This window comes from Pelobates fuscus, chromosome 5, assembly GCF_036172605.1.
Source record: "Pelobates fuscus isolate aPelFus1 chromosome 5, aPelFus1.pri, whole genome shotgun sequence".
In the NCBI taxonomy this organism is placed as follows: domain Eukaryota; kingdom Metazoa; phylum Chordata; class Amphibia; order Anura; family Pelobatidae; genus Pelobates; species Pelobates fuscus.
Window position 1 is genome coordinate 332,814,139 of NC_086321.1, and position 23,623 is coordinate 332,837,761.

Consider the following 23,623-nt stretch of genomic DNA (forward strand, 5'->3'; position numbering starts at 1 on the left):
CCTGTCCCCCAGCCACAGAGCTGTGTATCCAGAGGGGAGACAGTCGGTCTCCCCCTCCCACAACCAGGCTCCAACCAGGCTACTTCCAGGGTAGCGCTGGCACCAGGGCAGAGTACCCCTAGTCTCTGTCCACTCAGCAACCCACCAAGGCAGCCTACCAGTCCCCCACACAGCCGTGGTGAGGCACCTGGACCTGAACAAGTTTCTCCTTCATCCAGGTGCAGTAACTATTTATGGTGGGTGGGCTTTACTGCTGTTTGTGCTTCGTGGGTGGGTTGCTGGACTAACCAGGGCACTGACCGGCAGGAGGTCAGATACCCTGTTAGTCTAGTTGGTAAAGGGGATAAATGTAGTGGACTGGACCCTGCACCAGAGTCTGCCCCAGTTTCTTGGAGGGGACTGCTTGCTCGCCTCCTGCCCTGTGATTATGGTCCCTGGGAGATATGGCCCTTCAAGTAAAATATTTGGGCATAATGGATTATGTATGACCTTACTGGCCCTTTAAGAACCATCTGGGGACATACTGTGGAGTTACTGGGTGACCACCATTTCATGTATCAGAGGCACATGTTGAGAACAATGGATGGCGGCCATTTTAACTCTCAGACATTGTTGTGACTTTTCTACACGGTGCCATCTTGCCGGTATTTGGCACACAAAGACATCGTGCAGTAGTTTTAAACTATACAACAGGGGACACATTATACAGTAATTATTTTTTATATAATCTGTATATATTCTGCGGAATCTGCATTAAACTGTATCTTCCAAACTACTGAATGGATCTGGGTGAATTTTAAATATTTGGTTCACCCAGATCCCCTGGTTCTGGGGATATACTTATGGGGTTATTGCATGTTTTGGGGTCCCTGTGATATTTTTTTTATAAAACTGTATTCCTCTGCCTGTGATAATGAGATTACCCATTGTGTTCAGTAATCCTATTATTACAGGCAGAGGGGAGGATTTTGTGTGGGAGTGTCTGTGTGTATTGTACCGATTGATTGGTTGTTTTGTCCCTCCCTGTGGGCGGACCTGTATTCTCAACAACTGTAATAAAAACCAGGCTGGGAGTACCAGCCTCAGTTCCTGCTTAACCCTCAAAGTGAAGTGTCGTCTCATTATTGGGGGAGGATTTATTGTATTCTGTTCCAGTTAGACTGCTAGGAGTGTAAACCTATTCGTATGGTTTCCTATTCAACTGTCTACAGCATTCATATACTTGAGGATTTATACGCTTCTCTGATTCGGTGGTTGTGGCGTCTGCTGAAGTGATTGGAGTCCTCAGGAAACGCTAGGAGCATCCATTAACGGAGGTACCTAGTCGGGGTGCCAGGCGATCCGTTACACTAATATTCTACTATTAAATTATTAGCTAATTCATTCCTTGCACACATCCTTTGTGATGGGTACTAAACTACATGTTCGCTGCCAGACAGGCGTTTACAAGATAAAAACAAAAACATAGATCGCAATGAGGGGTGTCTGATTTGTGGAGCCTCTTTCTCTTCATGGTCTGGGGACTACTTTCCAGTGCATTATTTTAGGAACATTAACGGTGTTTATTTTTTGTAACATTTAATTTGCACAAATGTGTTAAATCATATAATGAATTAAAACAATGTGGGAGAAAGGGTTCAGTTCTCGTATAATGTGTCCCTGCATTGGGAATACAACTCTGTATTCCTAACCCTATAGTATCCCTGCACCCACTCTTTTTCGTGCCCTTTTGACCCCTGTGGTGCATTATTTATTTACCTTTTTTTTTATTTTAAATCAATCTTTCTTTTGAGATAAAATCATTATACAGAAGAAAAAACAATACTGCAAAACAAGCCAGCTTGGCAACATGGTTGACATATAGGATTACGTACACAATACTCTGAGCAAGAAAGACATCTCATCTCATCTTTTAATTACTGGATATTACAAGCTGGGTACCAGGCTAAGTCAACAATATAACATAATTTCACCACAGGAGAGGCTATCTAGACTGAGGTAAATAAACTACAAAAGTAATAGCAGGTAGAGTATACACATCCTAGTGGTTGTGTGGCACAAGGGATTAGTAGTGGTAAGCATACCATAGTATAAGTAAATTGTGAGTATTGAGGTTGCATCAATAGTTATTCTAAGATGCGGTGCAGGTTTAAACCACTGGGGCCCTTGGGCTAGCATACATGCCTTAATAGCCTTATTAGTGAGCTTAGTCAGAGGGCATTATAGTGGCATAATAGTGTCATATTGGTAACAGAAGATGATAAGAGGGTAACAGGCCTAAATAAACCAAAACATTTATAGATGTTCGCCATTGAGTCTGGGTCCCAATCTTTTGGTGCAACGTTTTTCAGGGGTGCCTTGGCTGTCAGCCTGTTCCCTGGAGTGTGAGTCCCTTCAGGCCCTGTGATAGTACATGCCATGACAGGAATGGTGCCTCTGCTCTCACCTCACGCTTCCAGAATCCAAGTATGTTAGGGCAATGGACAAATTTATGCTGCCAGAGTGTGGGACCTCTGCAACTTGTGTCTTCGGCCCAAGGCCTTGGTGAGAGCTCTTGTCTGTAATCCATTGATCCCTTCATCAGGACCATAGGCCCGAGGGGTTACCGGTTGCCGGTAGGATCTCCAGGTGTATGCATGGTGGTGGATTACCTCCAGTTGAACCCCTGGGTTGGAAGAAGAATGGGCAGAAATTCCAGCCTCACCACCCCCTTGTGTTGCATGGGATGTGGGTAGGTGCGAGCCGTGCTGCTGGCAGACTTCAGGCTGTGTTGAGGAAATGGTTCCCAGTATATGATTGGAAGGCTGTGAGGTGGCGGGAGGTGATAGTACCCGTGATCGGTCAGCCAGACGTTGCCAAAACCTCTGGCATTCAGCCTCAAATCTGTTATTGAAAGAGTCCAGCCACTCTTTATCACTCTGGCTCAGTCGAGAGTGCAGCGTGTCATAGCCGGTGGCCGTTTTGGTTTCGCCTGCTTGGGGGGCTGTGAGTCCCAGTGGGGACAGGGATAACCCCTACCGGTCCAGAGGGGGGGTGGATAGGAGATCAGGGTTCGTGGCGGGTCCACCTCACCTGTCTGCCTGCTATGCTGGGCTGCAGCGGGATCTCTACCAAGAATAGCCTCAGGAGGGTCGCTCCAGTGGTTAGAGCCACTCTTGGGTCTGCCGTAGGTAAGGTGCAGCTGAGAGCAGAGATTTTTGCAGGCTGGCTGGCTGCCTACGATACAGGCTTATTTATGGAGTCTTTGTAGGAGCTCTCACATTGTGCAGCCAGCCGCTATGATGCCCATGCCCCGCCCCCTATTTACTTACCCTTTTTTCCCCAGCACTGAGGCTCTCTTGGTACTGCTTACCATTCCATCTCCCAAAGTGTCACCTTCACCACAGTCCAATCACAAATGAGCATTGGGAACCTAATGCACATGAGTACCAAGCACTGCACACGCATTCAAACTTCCCCATAGGAACGCACTACATCAACTGAGGTGAAGTGTTCTGGGTGACATACGTTTTCAATAAAGAACATTTTTTGAGAAAAACCACAAAGCCTCTGACCTGAGTGCCCGGTCAACATTTTATATGCTTGATTTAAAAATAGAAACCTTTTACAAGAAATATAAACATATATTATCTGTGTACATTTTACTTTTACTAAACTATAGATTCTCATTTGTTGATTGGAACATGCCAGTACATGTTTGCATTGGAGAATATTGTGAATAACATAGTAGGCTATTTTTTTTTTTTACACATACACCACAAATATAGCAACTTTGTTCCTATTACAAAGGAATAAAACACCAAAAAGTAGATTATTCAAAAACAATAATGTAGTATATTATCAGCATTTATAAAGCACCAACATATTCCATAGTGCATTACAGTTATGAATTGGGTATATAAAACAACAAGTATGTTGACAGAGGTGAAGAGGGCCCTGCTCAAATAAGCTTGCAATCTGACAATATGTAGAAAGCATGAGAGTATGGCTCAAAACAGTTCCAGACTTGGCAGAACAGTCACAATTAAGGACCTCTTCCCCCATGTGTCCTGCCCCCCACCCTGCTCCCGGAAACCAGTTTTTGGTTTGACAAGAGATATGTCCCCCTATAAGCTCAGCAGGAGTGAATCATTTAATGAGATCATACTGTACAACATGCACTCAGGGTATTTAGCGCCACAAGCACCTTAATACTTCAAAACTTCAGCTGAGTGGAGCTGGCCACAGGCTGGTGTGTATGCATGCCAAGCTAAGCCCTCCACACTTTTTCTTACAGGCCTCACTGCATTACAATACATGGCTTAACCCCCATGTCCCATGTTCATACTTGGCAATGTTGGCAGGTATGTCAGGACACTCCAAAATAAAGACCATATTTATAATATATAAATAATATATTTTGTTTTAGTTAAGAAGGAAGATAAACCCATTAACAACACTTTCTGTAACTTCAACATTTTCCTAGACTGGATCTCGTCATGAAACAAAACAAAGTATCTGCATCAAATAAAGTGTTAAAGACCAAGCCAATTTCTGAAAAGAAGTCTGTGGTATTAATTTCATCCCTTGCTATGGGGAAGCAGTTTAAAGCAAAGCCATCAGGTTCAAAAATAGGGACAGAATAGGGTATTTATAGAGTACTGGTCTGGAGGAGAATTGGTGCAAGTCTCAATTACATGTAAACGTTTAAGCAATGATAGCAAGAATCCGGGAGGCTTTTTTGCTCAAATAACTTCTAATGCCCTGACTGTGGAAAATATAAATAGACTCAAATACACAGTTTTAAACACTTGTCTTCCCTAAAGTGCAATAACAGAGGGCTTAAAATAGATGTCCCACCTGGTTCCTGGAATGTTTACAGCAATTCCCATAATTCCATGCCAGATGGGGGGATACTGAGACAAAAACAACTGAAGACCCAAAGCTGGACACTCAAGTTTAAAAATGTCAGTTTATTCACAATATTGTTTTCCAACTGTAGGAGTGATTCCTGCAGGTAATGTTCACTCTTAATAAAAAATGGCGTGATATTCACCTGGAGAAATTCAGATTCCATGTTCCAGTTAACCGAAACATGGGATCCTGCACCCCAGATATGAGAATGTGATTGAAAAGAAAAATTATATTCATGTAACAAAAAAATAAATAAAATACACTAACTAAATTACATAAGTCTCACAAACATTAAAAAAAATAGTTCTAACAGCGCTGTTTAAGTCCCCGGTCCCACTTTAATTCTGTTAAGGCGTTTTATTCACCCTTTTTCCAGTGCAGGGCGTATCTCATCTGGCTCTGCCCCCATAGGAAAGCATTGGGAGGCTATTACTCATGCGCAGCAAAACATGCGCTGCGCCTATCACCATCTCCTTATAGAGATGCATTGACTCAATGCAGAGCATGAAGACGCTGAACGTCAGTGCTGCGCACGCAGGAAGCAGTTCTTCTCTGAAAAGGCAGTGTTTACATTAAAAGGCCTGCAGGGACACATAGTAGACACCAGAACAACTACATTAAGCTGCAGTTGTTCTGGTGACTATAGTGTCCCCTTAATTGACTTCCATTTTGTATAATAAGGACTTCTGACTGACCCTACACACAATTCTGTGATATGTTGTGTCAGCCACTTACCCTGGAGGAAGAGGTTCAGGCCGGTCCCAGGTTGTTCTTTTTGCCACGTGATCCACAAAGTAGACACGTCCTTGTTGATCCACTCTCTGCTCCCATCTAAAAAAAATACATTCATTATTAGCATGAAAATATCACCTCTATTACACCCTATAACATATGCTTTCAACGTGCTCCTGAAAGCACTGTCCAGATAACATCTAATACTAATTAAATAACTTTTGGTGGAAAAAATCTCAACGGACTTCCTTGCCATGATGTTTTGTTCTGCAGAACACCTATAATTTTATGAAACAAACATATCCCAAAATACGAAAACAAAACATACAAAGTATAGCCACTAAATTCAGATGTAGAAAAACATACTAAATAGTGTGCCCTCCAAAAACCGCCAAAAATAGTGAACAAATGAAATAACTATTTTCCATCATTTCCATCTGCACTATTTGGCTTTTTTTGCATTGCTTAAGTGTAAGAATACCGTCACCTCTTGCAGCCATCTCATCCCATATATTCCATATAAAGATGATGTGCCAGATATCATTTATCCTTTGATTTAATTACACTATGTTCAGTCTGTGCATTCGATAGATACTACCCCCTTGTCAAGGTTGTTTTTCCATTTTTAATTCACTTGGGAGGTGTCACTCCTATTGATTGCAATTCCTACTTATTTCATTACCACTATTGAATTATAACATTCATCACAAACATGTCCTGCTGTTCTGTGCAATAGTTACATAGGCTGAAACATAGACATGATCTATCAAGTTCAACAATTGTCACATATGGTGTTGCTGTTGATCCAAAAGAAGGCAAAAATTCCAGTTTGAAGAGCTTTCCAATTTTGCAACAAACAAGGAAAAATTCCTTCTTGAGCCCAGAACGGCAGTAAGATCTCTCCGTGGATCAATAGGCTATTATCATTACCACTATGATATACCCATAAATATTACGTCTTTGCAAGAATCCATCCAGTTGCTGTTTAAATATCTGTGCAGACTCTGATAAAACCACCTCTTCAGGGAGAGAGTCTCATCCTTTTTATTCTTCGTTTAAAAAATAAATTAAAAAAATAATAATAAACTTTTCCTTTGTCTTAGACTAAATCACCTTTATTCCAGTCTAAATGAATGTGCCCTTGTGTCCTATGTGTAGTCCAGTTTATGAATAGATTTCCAGACAACGGTTTGTGTTGGTCCCAAAAATTATTTGTATAATGCTACCTCTAAGGCAATATTTTTCTGAACTAAACAGATTCAAATGTGTTAACCTTTCTTCATAACTAAAATGCTCCATTCCTTTTATTAATGTTGCAGCCCACCTCTGTACTTTTACTAGTGCCATAATATCCTTCTTTAGAACAGGTGCCTAAAATTGCACAGCATATTCAATGTGTGGTCCCACCATTGACTTATAAAGAGGCAAAATTATATTTTCATCCCCCATTGAAAATATAATCCCCCATTTTTTCACATGACAAAACCTTACTGGCCTTAGCAACTGCTGATTGACATTGCACATTGTTGTCTAGTTTGTCGTCTACAACAATTCCCAAATCATGCTCGTGTTTTGTTATTCCTAATTCACTAGCGTTTAGTGCGTGTGCATTCTTTACTGCAAATTGTAAAACTGCATATATCTACATTAAATGTAATCTGCCATTTGAGTGCCCAGTACCCCAAATTTATCTAAATCCCTCTGCAGCAAAGTAATATCCTGCTCGCATTTTAATACTTTACAGAGCTTTTGTCACTGAAACATGACTTTTAATGCTTATTTCAAGATCATTTATAAACCTGTTAAATATTTCCTGTAAATCCACATAATGCGAATGTGAATCTATTCTGACTCAAGCATTTTCCTAAACTCTTCATACCCAGGAGGGAGAGCTCCTTGGTTGACGACTGGTCCCATTCGTTGGCCATCGACATTGATGGGAGCAATTTGTCTGGAAACTGGAGGGGTGCAGGCTGGCATATTTGCATCTGGCATTGGGATGGCAGGCATGTTTACAGTGCTCATCTCGCCCGATTCTGGATTTGGAGAAAGAGAAACGTTGGCAGGAACTATGAAGAAAAAAAAAAAAGCATTAATTTTACATTTAGATCACGTGAGTTAGAAATATGCTCTCAGATGTATTCTGTGCAATACCTAAAGCATCAAAAAGGGTATACATCTTTCTAAAAGCACCTATAATTCTATATTTAGAACCTGTTTACCTTTTTAGAATCAGAATAGATTCTTCTTGGTCTAATTACATGCTAGAGAAAAAGCAGACAACAGAACCAAAAAAGACACACCGACATCAACAGACAATCTTACAACTTATTATTATTATTATTATTTTTTTTAAATAATACATTCAGTGTCACTGCTCTTTGCCACTCATCTAACCTGTCACCTGCTAAGCCTCTACCTAATGTATCACCTGACTGTGATAAATATTGATTCTTCTTATTGTTGGTACTTAAAGGGACACTACTACCCAAATACAAAATAAATAAAAATCACGGTTTAATAGCCTTTGCCAGCCCTCCCCTTTAAACCCTACCCAAACTATTGGTGGCTGTCCAATCACAGACTTCCCAATGCAGCTCATTGAGATGTCTTTGCAAGGCAGGTGCTCTAGGCAATGTCTGTCTCTTGGGTTTATCTCCACTGAGCTGAACATAAGTGGAAGTAACAGTATAGGTTGTCTGTTTGAAAGCCAGAAGGATGTAATGAGGTCAATTCACAAAAGTGTCAATTTCGATTGAAATCAGCACTTTTTGCAAAATATATAGGAAACAGCAATTAAGCACTTCAACAAGCTAAAATGCAGACTTGTTTAAAAGGTTTGAATAATTATGATCAAACATGTTTTTCTAAAAAGACATTGAACATTGTCTAAAATTTAATATACAGCTGACCCATTGCACTTTTATGCAATACAATGGCACAATAAAAAAACCAGGAATGAAAAAACAAACAATGAAAGCACATCTCTGGACTTCTATATCTTTAAACATTAAAGTTATAATTAAAACACACAGATCACCAAAGGGCCAAATATAGCTTGACAATCGGTGCCTGGAACAGTTGATGGCTTTTAAATTCAATATACAAACCTTTATGAATAACTTTACAATTAAATAATGAACCCTCCTGCATTCAGATCAGTCTCAGTAAGGACAGGACATTTACAGGATGAAGAGGTCACCTCATAAAGCACTCAGACCTATGTTCATTGCAAAGCCGGACTCACCTGAGATAGAAGTCCTGTGTGGGGTGGGTGGAGGTGGTCTTGATGGTCTGGGAGGCCTGCTTGGTTTGAAGCCTCCATTGGTCAGAGAAGGTGAACTTGTGCCATTAGATGTCCTGCTGTCAATGGATCCTGTCCCATCGCTGATACCACCACTATGAAGACAATGAGGATACATATATTACATCTTTTACAGTACTTGATTAACCTTGCCTCCTGCCGCAAAATGGTGGAATGAGATCACTAGCTTATGATCTTGAGCTCTTCCTGCTGTCTATATACCCCTTCTTCCTTTCCATGTCAGATCTAATTCTTCTCAATCTTTTCCACTCAGCTCGTATTTCATTTTAGATTTCATTTATATTCCCCAATTTCTTTAGTTTCCCCTTTCCCGATTCCTATTTTTGAACACTCTTAATGTTTCTTTTACCCCTTGCACTTTCAGTTCCTACACTCTGACCTCCCTTTTTCTTTTTTAGGTCTTTCGCAGATTCCACTTGATGCCTCTTGTTATCCACACCGTCTTCTGCCACCTATTGTCTTCTTAATGCACTCCTCTAATTGTTACAGATTCTTCTCCTACCACAAAAGAATTTTCAGTCCCAATCTCAACTATTCCACTTCCCTCATCAGTCCTTAGATTTTTTTTTTTTTTTTTTTTAAATTCTTTATTTTCTTAGTGCACGAAATAACATACATGCTTGTGATGCCACAACGGCATTGACAAGCATATTGCAAGATCACAGGTTGATACAGTGTCATGGCAAATTAAGAACTGCACATTTTTTATGTTTTCAATAAACAGGCTGAATCATAGGTCTGCGCTTAAGACCAGAGAATACAGGAGAAATGATAGAAGTACTAGTAGATATTAAACAAGCTTGATCAATTTTTTAAGGCACCGACATAGTGTCTAGCTCCAACTTATCCATGTCTAGTGTAGCTTGGGAAGTGTCTTAATCAAACAGGATTTAGTCATGGAGTATGGTCCTATATTAGATAGGTGTTCAGGCTCTATATGCTGTAACCTGCACACATTCCAAATGTACAGGCTATGTCAGTGTGCCTGAGATTGATGCTACTGGGTCACGAGTAATGTGAAGGCAGCCAAAAATAAGAAAAAAAAACAAAAAAAAAAACGTGTGACTAAAAAGAGCAAAAAACATGAGGACCTTTTTACATTTAGTAAGCTAAGTAGCTGAGTTACAGGCTATCCAACTTGTCTGAGTCACTTGTAGCGAGTTGTCTTAATGGGTTATCCAGACAAGTGGATGATCGTGATTAAGTGAGTTGCATCCTAGGCTTTTAAGATTAAACATATACAGTGCTCATCAAGTTAGACTGCAGGTCCTACGTTATGCTGTCCAAGTGCACTGTGGTTGAGTGTGTAAGTGTTACGCAAGCTTAAACCAAACTGACAAATAAAAGTGGTACAACATCCTAAGTAGAGATGTTTAAATCTGGAATGTTAACTAAATTAACAGAAAACAAAACTAATGATAACATGCTCCACCAGGTTGGTATTTTATGAGTAAAGGGAGGCACCTTGGTCATTCTTAGGCAGAAAGAGATGCGTGGAACAGCACCGCTCTCGGTAGCTTCTGCCGCCACCCACCCCTTTCTCCCCACTGACTAGTACTGGTCACCCAACACCTGTGCTAGTCTTTGGCAACAAATAGGTACATAGAGTCTCATGATCCCGAGGCTGCTCGTCTCGCTGGCCCCAGGCCCTGTCAGGAGCCCATGTGCGAGTCCCTCTGCTCTGGTCCGTCTTGCAGCTGGGAGCAGGAACTTGAGGTTTAGTGTGCTCCGCTCGTGATGAAGGCTTGGTCCGCACTAGGATCTTTCCCTTGCAGGCCTTCTGTCCTGGTAGGAGGTAGCGGGCACCGGATCTCTTAAGGCATAAGCGGGTCGTCTGTTTCTCCTGCCGCGCTGAGCTGGGAGCCGCGTGCACCGTCCAACGCTTGTCTGTCGGGAGGCAAGGAGGGTCCTGAGGCTTGTTAAGGTGCTTGCTCTCTCTCTTCTGCTCCTCTCTGTCTCTCAGCTTCTGCCAGAATTTGTTAAATAACTCATCTAGCCGCTCTTCAAGTGTCGCTTGTGGGCTTCGTGCTGCATTTTCAGGGTCCTCCGCCGCCATCTTGGTGTCAGCGGTAAGCTGAACACAGGCCCCAGAATGGATGGGTTACCGTGTACCTCAGTTGGCTTGAAGGGAAAGCCTTTGTGCTTATGCCGGGATGACCCTCACCGGCTGGGGGGGGAACGAGGGTCCCAGGTGTGTCAATGCTGTCCTGCAGTGCTGCTCCCAGGGAGATCTGCCACCTCTCCCCCGTTTGCAGCTGCTGGTAGGCCGCAATTCGTGAACGGTTTTTATAATGTTTTTCCGAGCATGGAACTTCACCCTAATGAGTCTCGGGGTATCACCGTAGCTCTATTGTTCCCAGATGTTGGTTCTGGTGTATTTTGTCTGCAATATGTCGCTTTTTAGTGGGTTTCTGCTCAGAGTTCTCTCCATGTGCGACCAGCCTGATCGACGGTTAGGCCCCGCCCCAGTCCTTAGATTTTAACAACCTGACCGCCTTCTTATTTTGGTTCACTCCACCACTTCTACCCATGTCTCTTTCTCTCTAACAAAGTTAAAGGAATAGTATATTTATCTTCTCCGGTATGTTTCTGACCTACCTTTCTGAACGTGATTCACCTGGTGACACGGAATTATCTGAAATACAAATAAAGACAACAGTGAGATCCTTCTAAAACTATACAATTATATTGTGGCGTATGTAGAGTAAATAAAACTAAAGAAAAATGTTGTACATCCACCTAATGAAGTCAAATAGAATCATGGCTATGACATAAATATGAAGTTAATAAGAAACTCATCAGCAAGGCTTACAACTGAGCTCTAAGCTACTCACTAGTAGTAATTGTTATTATTGGTATTTACATAGCACCAACTTATTCTGCCACATTTTGTATAAATTAAAACAGATGAGAAAAAAAAAGAGAAACTATTACATATTTTGACAAGAACTGGTTGATGACGTCCCTGCTCAAATGTGCTTATAGTTTAGGGGAGACTGAGTTTAAAAATACAATAGAAAGGGCAGTGTGGGGGGATACAAACCAACAGAGAGGGTGAGACAGTGGCAGAGTTGGAACGTGAGGGTGAAGTGGAAAGTGGTCCCACTCATTAAACGAAAATAAAAAGAGAATGTAGCGCTTATTTATAAATAAATAAATAATATATCACCTTTGGGAAATTGAGGAGTGTATCTTTTGGATGTCAAATTATGCTGATATCTACAAAGAGACAATCTCACATAGTATAGACCATATATGGTTAAATAAAAACTAAAATTGTAATATGTATTATGAACTCACAAACAGAGAGCTGTGGATCCAGCTCTGGTATGAATCACTTCTGGGTCCGTTTAGGCGACCCACCCCTATTCCCGGAAAAAAAGATTTTTCTTTATCCTACGGGGAGAATAGAAGCACAAACAATTGCGAAGTATTGTTTGTATAATTCTTGATGTATAAAGAAAATTCCCAAGTGGGTACTTACAAAACTGGAGTCAATATAAATGACTCCATTCCAGAGTATTGTGCAGATTTAGCACTGCACTCCCTCCTTGTAAAAGATGAATCCGGGAACCAGGATAAGATGAGAAAATAAAAACTGAATTTATTACAATAATATATAACAAATTAAAAAAGGTAGCAATGTCCTTAATTACCGGTGATTAAGGACATTGCTACCTTTTTTAATTTGTTCTATATTATTGTAATAAATTCAGTTTTTATTTTCTCATCTTATCCTGGTTCCCGGATTCATCTTTTACAAGGTATTATGTGAGTTCATAATACATATTAAAATTTTCGTTTTTATTTAACCATATATGGTCTATACTATGTGAGATTGTCTCTTTGTAGATATCAGCATAATTTGACATCCAAAAGATACACTCCTCAATTTCCCAAAGGTGATATATTATTTATTTATAAATAAGCGCTACATTCTCTTTTTATTTTTGTATATTGTGTTTGTGACATTAGAAGATATCACATGAATGTACAGCAGCTAATATTGCAATAGTTTTCCGCATATGGTGCTATATTAGACATTTAGTGAATAAGCGCTGGTCCTTATTCATTTCTTTGCCACTCATTAAACGAACACAATAGGCACTCAGACCACTTCAGCTCATTGAAGTGGTCTAGGTGCAGTGTCCCAAGTCCCTTAACCACACAGTGGTAATTATTGCAGTTTTTGAGAAAGTACAATAATTACCTGCCACGGTTAACTCCACTTCTAGTGGCTGTCTAACAGACAGCCACTAGAGGGACTTCCGAGTGATTAGGAAACCTTTGGTAGCCTGACAGTGGATGTACTCACGATTTGAATTAGGACATCCAGCATCACCCAAAACCCCATAGGAAAGTATTATACAACGTTTTCCAATGGGGAAGTCCTAGTGCGAGCGTGGCTTGCGTCGGCAGGGAGACACATGAACTAGTGCCAAGGGATATCTGTGCTGGAACCAGGTGTGTGACAGAAGGGTTTTATAACCCCTTCTGCACTGGAGGGGGTTGGCTGGCACAATAGTTTCCCTTTAAGTTGAGAGAGTAAGAAACAGGTATGGGGAATGACAGCTACTCTGGGAAACTATAAGCTATTCTGAAGAGATGGATTTTAAGGGACTTTTAAAATATAGAAGATTATGGGACAGTCTGAAGGGAGAAGATAAGCTGTTTAAAAAAAATGGAGCTGCTTGTGAAGAGTACTGTAAGAGCGAGTTGAAACTCTTTAACTTCTTTAAAAAGAAGTGGTTTAACAGTGCTTGTATATGATAGGTGTCTGGGTGATGAAGTCGGAGACTGCTCAACCTTTAATATTGTCCTGATTTTAGATAACCTCCAGTTATTCTTTCATCATCTGGTCAACAGAGCTTCAATAAACAGATGAAAATGACATGAAAGCGGCAACTTACAAACTTTTACAAGATTTATAGGGGATTCAAAACGTATTTGATGGGAATCCTAAGCAAACTGTGCTCTTAATGTATGTATTACAATATCCCAGTGAGTAATGCCAATAGTGGTAGATACTCTAACACCTTAGTGGGTTTTCCCTTTTAACCCCACAGCAAACAGAAATATACATACAATACAAGGTGGAGAATGTGTCTTTTGGAGTTAAAAGATTTCCTGGATTGTTTTTTTCCAAAACACCATTAATGGCATTAAGAACTTCTCCAAGTTCAACATTTGATTGTTTCAAAGGTTCAACCAGGATTAAAGATAAACCTTGCTCCAAAGCATGGATTTGTGCATTTGCTCTTAAATGTTTCAATATCATTGTGCACACCATGGGGAGTTTGAGAACAGTTCAGTGTAATCTCTCTCCTGGGGCCGGTCCTGCTGGCTGGTGTGTGTATTCAGTTCACTTCCTTGTATCCTGATCACCAAGTCACGTGACGCTTTTGCTCGTTTGAGAAAGCCCCAAGAGGCGGGGCGAAACGCGTCACGTGACCTGGTGATCAGGATTAAAGGAACTGAATACACACACCAGCCAGCAGGACCAGCCCCAGAAGGAAACATTTTTCTACCAAACCTGTGTCTTATCCACACTCATGTCGCTTTAACCCCTGTATCACAACTCAACTTTGAATTCTATGTGTCGTCTTGCTCAGAAATGCTTCAGACTTGAGAAAGGGAGGTTATCCCGAAAGCTTGTCATTAAAAAATTCTGTTAGTTCATTAAAAAATTATGTTAGTCCAATAAAAAAAAGGTATTACAAGATACGAATTTTATCTGTTTTTTACATATATATACAAACATATATATATATATATATTTTATATTTTTGTCAGAGGCATTCTTGGGGACGATTTTGCAGAACAGAGCCTAATTTATCTTTTGTTACATTTGAGCAAACAAGACCAAAGCAGCTTGATTATTATTGGAGACAAGTAGCATCATGAGTTTAATCAATAAATATATATGATGCATGTCAAGAAACTGAAAATATAAAGGATGTGTGGGAGTAAAAATTCTAAAGAACGTAGGTACCATACCTGTTTTTAAAGATAAATCGCCATTTGTTAAGATGTCTGGATCTACCTGCATCCCATCCAAGCACACGGACAATTCACCTACGGTGTCACCATCACTTAACAACTCCAAGTGCACAACCACTTGCTCCACTGCAGGAGAAAAAGAACAGGCAATGAATATGCAGTACACATTTACACATCGATTCATATGTAGCCTGTGCAAGGATTTAGCAGGAAGTCTGAATCACTCAGTGCACTTGATTTATACATTTTCAGATCATATAAAAGTGATAATGTATGCACTGAAATGTAGTTTTTGCCCTTCATTCTACCCATAACATAACAAATCTACATTCATTATGTTCAGGCACAAATCACAAATGTTCCATACCAGACGACCAAGGATTAGATCTTTATTTTGCACCTTGACTTTCTTTATGTAAAGATGCAGTGAGTTAAATTTTTGGAGGGACCCAGGGGAGTTGTACTGAATTGTACAATACTTCAGTATTACTTAAAAAGGGGGTAAGGTGCCTGTATTTTATCAGCAGACTGCCTTTATATGGATATGTGCATGCCCTTACAAACTAAACATTTCTTTAATATTTTGAAGAGTTAGCTCTGTAGCCAGTATTTGCATCATGTTAGAAATAAACCTCTCATTACATATCACATGGGTAAGTGCTAATGAAAATTACGATTATAATTTATTTATTTTTTTAATCCCACAGGTAATTTACAGATAAATGTGCACGTCCGAGTATGACACAAGACATTACAAAATACTATAGATACTTTGACAAGATATATTGTGCCCTTATTTCCTGTATAAATGACGGTGTGCAAGCAGACCTGTGTTAACTTGTCAGGGTAATAAAACAACAGTGATTGACAATTGCTGAGATCAGACAGTATGAAGTGATGGCAGTAATCTCTCAACCTGTACATTAGCACACTTGAAAACAAAAGAACGTATCGGGAAAGTAGAGATAATTGAAATCAAAGGTGGGGCTACCATGTAAGTATCCGCTGCTTTCTAATTTGTAGATTACATCGTTCTTATGGGTCTCTGCTCATTCCCTGATTTTATAGCCCACCGCTCTAGGCCTGTAACCCAGGAAACAACATGGGCCTTCTTCTGTTGTCTTCAGCTGCGCTGCTAGGATATATGTATACAGGGCTGATGGCAAGGAGTTTTATCACCCTAAGGAAAAAGTCTTATTTGCCCAGGATTCTTTCAGAACGTTGTTTTCACTTTGTTTCTCTAGTTTCTATTTTTGTCAGTATCGTGCTTTCTCTGTGTCTTTCTACTCCAGTCTTGGGCTGCAATTGCCTCCATTCCCCTGTCTCCAACACATGTATTTATTTTTAAGTCACATTTTAGTCCCTAATCCCTGCCTCAGTAAGTCTTGCTTTGCCCTCTTCCTTAGTCTTTATCTTGCCGCCCCACCCTCTTCCCCCCTACTCTGCCCAAATTTCCATTTTCTACTGTCTGTCTAGAATTCTCCTCCGCTTACCTCTACCATCAGTCATTCACTAAACTGTGAATAGTCAGGAATTTCAAATTTAAGGAAATTTCTAATTTGAGCCAAAATAACTGAACATTGTCGTCAAACTGTATGGTAAATTCCTGATTTTGTGTTAAATCCATTTTTATTGATAACAGTTCAGGAAAGCGTTTTCCCACGCATGGGATGCAGTAAACATGCAATAAACGGTATATGTAGCAGTGAAAGTTTAGCTTCCAGGGATTCTTTAGGATGCAAGGGGTGGGTCCACTTCCGTGGAGTATGTCTGAGAGCTCCTGTCAGGGATCGTCTGTTATTGGTCTGGTTCTGTGTCAGGGTAGTGGGCCGGGCCCTGGTTGGAGGGTCAGGTATGAAAAGGTGGATGAGAAAGGGAGGGAGGGAGAGAGGGGAAGAAGTGTGTGGTGGTGTGTCAAGATAGTTGTGTATACAGAATCACACAAGGCAAAATTATATATTTTTTGATACTTAATTAAAAAGACAGATTTAAATGAGCAAAACTATTTATTCAAAATAACTGCAGAGTTTTAAAGGAACACTATAGGGTCAGGAACACAAATAGTATTCCTGACCCTATAGTGCTAAACCCACCATTTAGGTTGTTCTGGTGACTATAGTGTCCCTTTAAGACAAAGCTCATATTCACAAAATCTGAATAAAATTTTAGTAATCCCTGAATATGAAACTGCTTTTGCATGTAGCAGCAAAACAAAAGAAATTCTCGTGTCTGTAAAGGTTACAAGGCCTGCCTGAAAATCCTGTATTTCAGAGAAAGCAGGATATGTGAGCTTGGGGAAAGGGAAAGGTGGGGGGGTGGGGCGGGGGAAAGGGTAACCACAAACTCACTGACCCATTGCTGATCATTTAGTGGGATTGGTTGATTGACTTAAAACACCAATCAGAAAATGTTGTTGAATTCATGGCCAGTGACCAGAAATTTCACAGATAAGAATAAGTTAATGGTTACCCACTGTCTCTCACAAAATGGGTACTTCCTAGGGACTAAAGCAAAAATTTTCTAAATGAATTCTTTTTCTGTAACTAACTTCAACTTTAAAGGACCACTATAGTGCCATGAAAACAAACTTGTCTTCCTGGCACTATAGGGTCATTAGATTCCCCCCACCCTCGTGGCCCTCCTTCAGTCACTTACCTTTTTCCAGCGCCAGGCTCCCTCGGCGCTGGGGAACTGTCCTCCTTCTGCCAACGTCAGCTTTGAATGCGCATACGCTGCAACAGCCGCGCGCGCATTCAAACCGCCCATAGGAAAGCATTACTCAATGCTTTCCTAAGGACGTCAAGCATCTGCTCACTGTGATTTTCACAGTGAGAATCACGGTAGCGCCTCTAGAGGCTGTCAGTGAGACAGCCACTAGAGGCTGGATTAATCCTCAGTAAAACATAGTTTCTCTGAAACTGCTAGGTTTTCAGCTGCAGGGTTAAAACTAAAGGGACCTGGCACCCAGACCACTTCATTGAGCTGAAGTGGTCTGGGTGCCTAAAGTGGTCCAATAAGCATAGGCCTGCACAATAAATTGAAACAGTAAATAATTAAAGGTATACTATTGAACACTACAGAGCACTGTAGTAGTTATGGTGCTGGACTGTCCTAAACTTCTCCAATGTAAGTATTCAAAACAGTTTGCTGGTGGAGGAGGGGGCGGAGCCAGCAGCCACATTGGGAAGTCGCACATCACTGCAGCTCCGAGCACACTGGCACCAAAACGAGCCTATATACCGGAAAAAAAAAAAAACGAAAGATCACTGGCAATACCAGCGCCTGATGCTCACCAACTGTCATGGGGGGCAGGAGCAAGAAGAGCAAGCCTGATCGATCTCCATCCACGACCGATATAGGCGATTTACTTTGAAGGCCGCACTCAGCCACAAGACACCACTCAAGTTCGAGAAGCACAACCTCACCTTTTATCCGGACTTATCCAAGGCCACCATGGATCCCAGTGACCTCTCACACAGGCACTAGCCACCAACAAAATGCCATACAAATGGGGTAACGTCTAGCTGCCTACTAATTCCCCGGGACACAGGAACTTTGAAAGTCCTGGAGGCTTCTGAAATGCCTGGTATCCCGCTCCAACTGGGAGTATTCACAACGGCCTCTGAGACTACACCCCAGCCGACATCGGCAAACTGAGACCTGGAGTGGGCCATGCTGTTTACCAGCAGCCCACAGGGGAAGCACGTCAACAGTGCCGGTGCGCTGATAGCGCCGAAGACCTCACTACTGTGCCTAAAACGCACAATCCTCCAGGACTGTTCTCTTACCTTAACATTTTCTGTTTATTAATGTTACAGTTTTGGTTATGAGCAAGTAATTGGCTCTGATTCACACTTCAAAGTGCCTTAACACTGACTATCAGGAACCCCTAACAGTCATAAGGACCCTACTCAGGGCCGGCGCTACCATTAAGGCGAATAAGGCATTCGCCTGGGGCGCCGGCCTCTGGGGGGCACCCACTGGGAGGTTTCCCGGTGGGCTGCCCTGCTGCTGTCTGGGGATGCTGTGCTGGGCGAGCAGCTCCTTAGCCACCCACCAGCGCAGCCATTCAGCTGCTGGGCTCCCTCTGCAGCGGATTACCTGCTCAGGGAGCGGGGTTTACTGTAACCCCATCCCCCGAGCAGAGCACTGTGCTTCCTGCAGGCTGGGGGAAGCCGGGATGTGAACTGGTATCCCGGCTGCCCCCTGTCTGTGAACACAGGAAGCACTCAGAGGGGAACAGGAAGCAGCCAGAGGGGAACAGGAAGCAGCCAGAGGGGAACAGGAAGCAGCCTGTGCTCACAGTGCACGGCTCTCCTGCTCCCCCAGCAGAAATAAAAACAACATCCTGGATCCTGCTGCCTGGACCTCTTCACAGCACCCAGGTATGGCATGGGGGATTGTTTATAGTATGAATGTTTGTAAATTGATGTGTGTGTTACATTACTGTGTTTGTGTATGTAATTAAAGTGTGACTATATGTAGAGTGGTGTGATTTTGTGTTTGACTGACAGTGTGTGTGTGTGTTAATGAGAGTGTGCAAGTGACACTGTGTGTGTGTGTGTGTGTGTGTGAGTGTGCAAGAGACTGTGTGCTAGGGAGAGTGTGCAAGAGACTGTGTGTGTGTGTGTGTGTGTGTGTGAGTGTGCAAGAGACTGTTAGGGAGAGTGTGCAAGTGACACTGTGTGTGTGAGAGTGTGCAAGTGACACTGTGTTGTGTTAGTGAGAGTGTGTAACTGGCAATGTGTGTTGGTGAGAGAGTGTGTAGGTGACACTGTATGTCAGTGAGAGAGTGTGTGTGTGTGTTAGTGAGAGTGTGTAAGTGACACTGTGTATGTCAGTGAGCGTATGTCAGTGAGCGTGTGTAAGTGACATTGTGTATGTCAGTGAGAGAGTGTGTGTCTGTTAGTGAGAGTGTGTAAGTGACACTGTATGTCAGTGAGAGTGTGCAAGTGACAATGTGTAGGTCAGTGAGAATGTGTATGTGTTAGAGTGTGTAAGTTAGTTAGAATGTGTAAGTGTGTATGCCAGTGAGAGAGAGTGTGTATTAGTGAGATTGTGTGACACTGCAAAGGTAATTATTGCAATTTTTAAGAAACTTAAATAATTACTGTCCTGGGTTAACGTTAACTCCTCTAGTGGCTATGCATTGAGACGTCCAGCGTCACGCAAAACCTAGTGTCTTGGAAATACCACTGCGAGCGCGGCCATTAAGGAGCAAAGGCGGACCCAAGCCAGCACGAAATACATTGGTGCTGGACCCAGGTAAGTGACAAGGGGAGTGCGTTTGAAGCTATAGTGCCAGGATAACAAGTTTTTTTCCTGGCACTATAGTTTCCCTTTAATGCATACTCAGTGCGTCTCTTTCCCTAAATGTCTCTTCACTGTAATTCAGAGTTTAGTGAATAAACATCTAAAGGGAATGTAGTTGCATTCATGGGGGGGCGGCAAAATGGATTGTTGCCTAGGGCGGCAAAAATCCTTGCATCGGCCCTGACCCTACTAATTCTAACTCCTCCCCCTGCTACTTAACTAAGTTATGCTACATATACCACCACTTCTTAAGTGGGATCATTAGCCCCCTCGAAAAACATAGAGGTCCAACTCCTCTTGGTTAGCATATAATACACTCGAGACACAGGCTGCACCATGCCCTTCAGTACCCCCTCCACTAACATTTTTCTTATCTCCGGAGGGTATTCAATGTAGTATTTTACTTTTCTGTTATATACTACATATGTTCCTATAAAATATATATTGTCCTACAAAATATAAAAATTGTGCAGTCCCACAGCCACACTGTTCTCAGTTATATGTCATTCTTATGTGTTTTATTGCTGCGGTGGCAAGGCATGCTTGTACGGTCATATGTGCACGACAAAAATAAAGAATTATAAAAATAGTTTTCTAGCCGTGCCAGGCTTAGCTCCTTGACATACTCAGCCAATGAGCTGGCCCTGTCTGGTAGGTTTAACTCAGAGCTAATGGAAGCTCTCAGCAGTGGCTTTGAGGACCCCAGGTAAGCTGTCAAACTGTTCGCAAACAGTTTGCTTACAATGGAAGGATGTCAGAGTGCTGTAGTTGTTATGGTGCTTGTACTGTTCCTTTAAAATAAAAACATAAAACTAGCTTTTATTTAGCCATCGGATTGTGACGCGCTTTAGAGTCTCTTGCCTTCTTTTGGGTCAAAAGCAAAAACATATATGAGGAAGGCTGAACTTGATGGACGCAACTCTCTTTTCAGTTATGTGACAGCTTTTTTTAAGCACTAGGGCAGGCTTCCCCAAACTCTGGCCCTCCAGATGTTGCTGAACTACAACTCCCCGATTCTATGAATGAAATAGATAGGCTGAGAATCATGGGAGTTGTTGTTCAACATCTGAAGGGCTGGAGTTTGGGAGAGCCTGCACTAGGGTTTTGTGCTCATCTTGAATAAAGAGAAAAACAAAAACAAAACCATAATAGAAAACTGAAAGAAAGAAAAACTGTCACTCAACAATAATATAACAGCAGTATAAATGCACCTGTAAAAAATTACTAAATATTGAGACACTATTGAATACAGCCAAAGCTGTAAATATCATAACGATATAGTGTGAGGCCATTAGGACTTTGAGCAGTATATAAATGAACTAATTGAGATCTCAAGAACAATTAAAGACAATCATGATTCTGTAGCTTGAAGGAAAGTGATTGCGCCCCCACTGTTTAATAGCCCTGTAACTATGATTAGTAACATAGCAGGAAGGTTTCTTTAGATCTCTGATAGAGCCATTAAATACCCATTTGTGCACAGGTGTTCCCTGGTGCAAAGCAAAATAATATAAAAGAAGCTCTGAGCCCCTTTAGCCCCCGAGTCCACCCCCACACCCCCTTCCTGAAAACAGAAAGTAACGAAACTTGCTTGCTTAGCCTGTTGTAAAGCCTAGGTGTAATCAGCATTGTTACAATTCTCAATAAAGTTCAAATATAGTCTGCTGTACAGTAAAGGGGGTAAATGAAACACCACAATTATGGCATATTCTGGTATATTGGTGCACAAGGCTAGTGGGGCTGGACTAAAACTAGTTTGCTATTGAGATACAATGTGCATGTGACCACCACTCAATGCAGTGACTGCTGAGCAAAAATTTGACAGAAACAAAGCAAGGCCAATAAATATATTCAACACTGTAAAATGATGATTTGCTGCTTTCTATTAATTCTACATTCTATTAAGAGTTTCAAAGAGAAGCATTATTATGGTAAATAACTCCTGGCCTCACCCTCTCCTGACTGGTTCACTAAATGATGTGGGCAGACACGGACAGCACCTCCGGTGTAAGCTCTTAGTATTTTCTCTGAGACTGGGTTCAGGAACACACCAGTCACCTATCACGCTGCAGTCTCAAAGCTGGTGAAACAGGTTTGAGTTTCAAAATGTTGGATGGTGTGCATCCATCCCACTCAGTCAAAAAAAACTAAAAATAAAAGAGTCACCTAAGAGGTTTGCCTTGACGTGGCAGGCGGGCTTACATCTAATGGTCATTGGAGTGCACCTAAAAAAAATAAATAAAAAAAACACACACACACATATATATATATATATATATATATATATATATACGTACGTACGTACGTGTGTTTGTGTTTATATATTTTTTTTGAGGGGGGGGGGGGGGGGGGGGGTTTATTGAAGTGTACTATGGTCATTGTTGCTGCCCAGGAGTAGTGGGAGTTTAAGCGCAGGACTTATTTTTGTGTATTTGTATTCACTTTTTGTATCACACAGTGCTGCCGTCCATCCCTCTTGGTAATTAAGGGTTAATAAGTATGTAGGGGTTTAAAAAAAATACCCCTCTATGTCTCAGAGATTTTCTTTTGCCTTAAGCTGAAGCAAGCAAAGTGAATGGTTAGTGTAGGACCAGACTAAGAGGTTTGCCTTGATGAGGCAGGTTGACTTGCATCTAATGGCCATTGGAGTAACTAAATAACCTCCATTTGTTTAAATATGCATAGGGATTTAGGATAGTGCACAAGTAACTTTCTTTTCTTTGTTTTTTATTGTATGTATTGAGGCTGATGTGTACTATGGTCATTGCTGTCATAATACTGGGAGTTTGAGCGCAGGACTTTTTTTTGTGTATTTGAAAAAATAAAAAAAACTTATTTGAGGCATTTTATTTGGTCTGATGAATTTAATGGGAAAGCTTAATCTTAATATGAATCCCAATTTTGTGCCCCAACCTAGGGGTTAAGAACACATGTTCAATGCCCTCTGACAGCAAATAAACCTGGTGTAATCAAAGCGAGGGCCATGCAACCATCCAATAGTATCTGGCCAATGGATGCTTGACATGTTCTAGCATTCGACACCAAGATTACTGTATTTTCATTTGCCAAAATAACACATTGTGCTATTGAACGTGATCTACATAAAATACTACTTAACTTTAGGTTCAAACTGACATTTCTTCAAGCAAGGCTGAGTGATTGAGGTGATTACAGAAAGTATAGTATGTGTGTGGAAGAAAAACAGAAGTAGTTAAAGAGTTCAGTCTTTTCAGTGTGGACCTTTGCACATCCTTCATTCTGCATATTTGCTAACTGGAGTATCATAGATAAACACTGTGCTGTGATGTTAGAATATCACAATGGCTATCTATATGTAGATTTCAGGAATGTTCATAAGCC

The 23,623-nt window shown here is 41.3% G+C and overlaps 1 protein-coding gene across 2 annotated transcripts in view; it reads right to left on the reverse strand.

The window, feature by feature from the left end:
* ITCH (itchy E3 ubiquitin protein ligase) overlaps positions 1-23,623 on the reverse strand; it is an 88,262-nt gene that overhangs the window by 20,715 nt on the left and 43,924 nt on the right. For both annotated transcript variants that reach the window (XM_063455720.1, XM_063455721.1), the window contains exons 5-9: positions 14,948-15,076; positions 11,549-11,585; positions 8,873-9,024; positions 7,505-7,694; positions 5,629-5,724 (exon numbers count right to left, since the gene is read on the reverse strand). In XM_063455720.1, the coding sequence (XP_063311790.1) occupies positions 5,629-5,724; positions 7,505-7,694; positions 8,873-9,024; positions 11,549-11,585; positions 14,948-15,076 (604 nt within the window). The remainder of the gene's footprint in view (positions 1-5,628; positions 5,725-7,504; positions 7,695-8,872; positions 9,025-11,548; positions 11,586-14,947; positions 15,077-23,623) is intronic.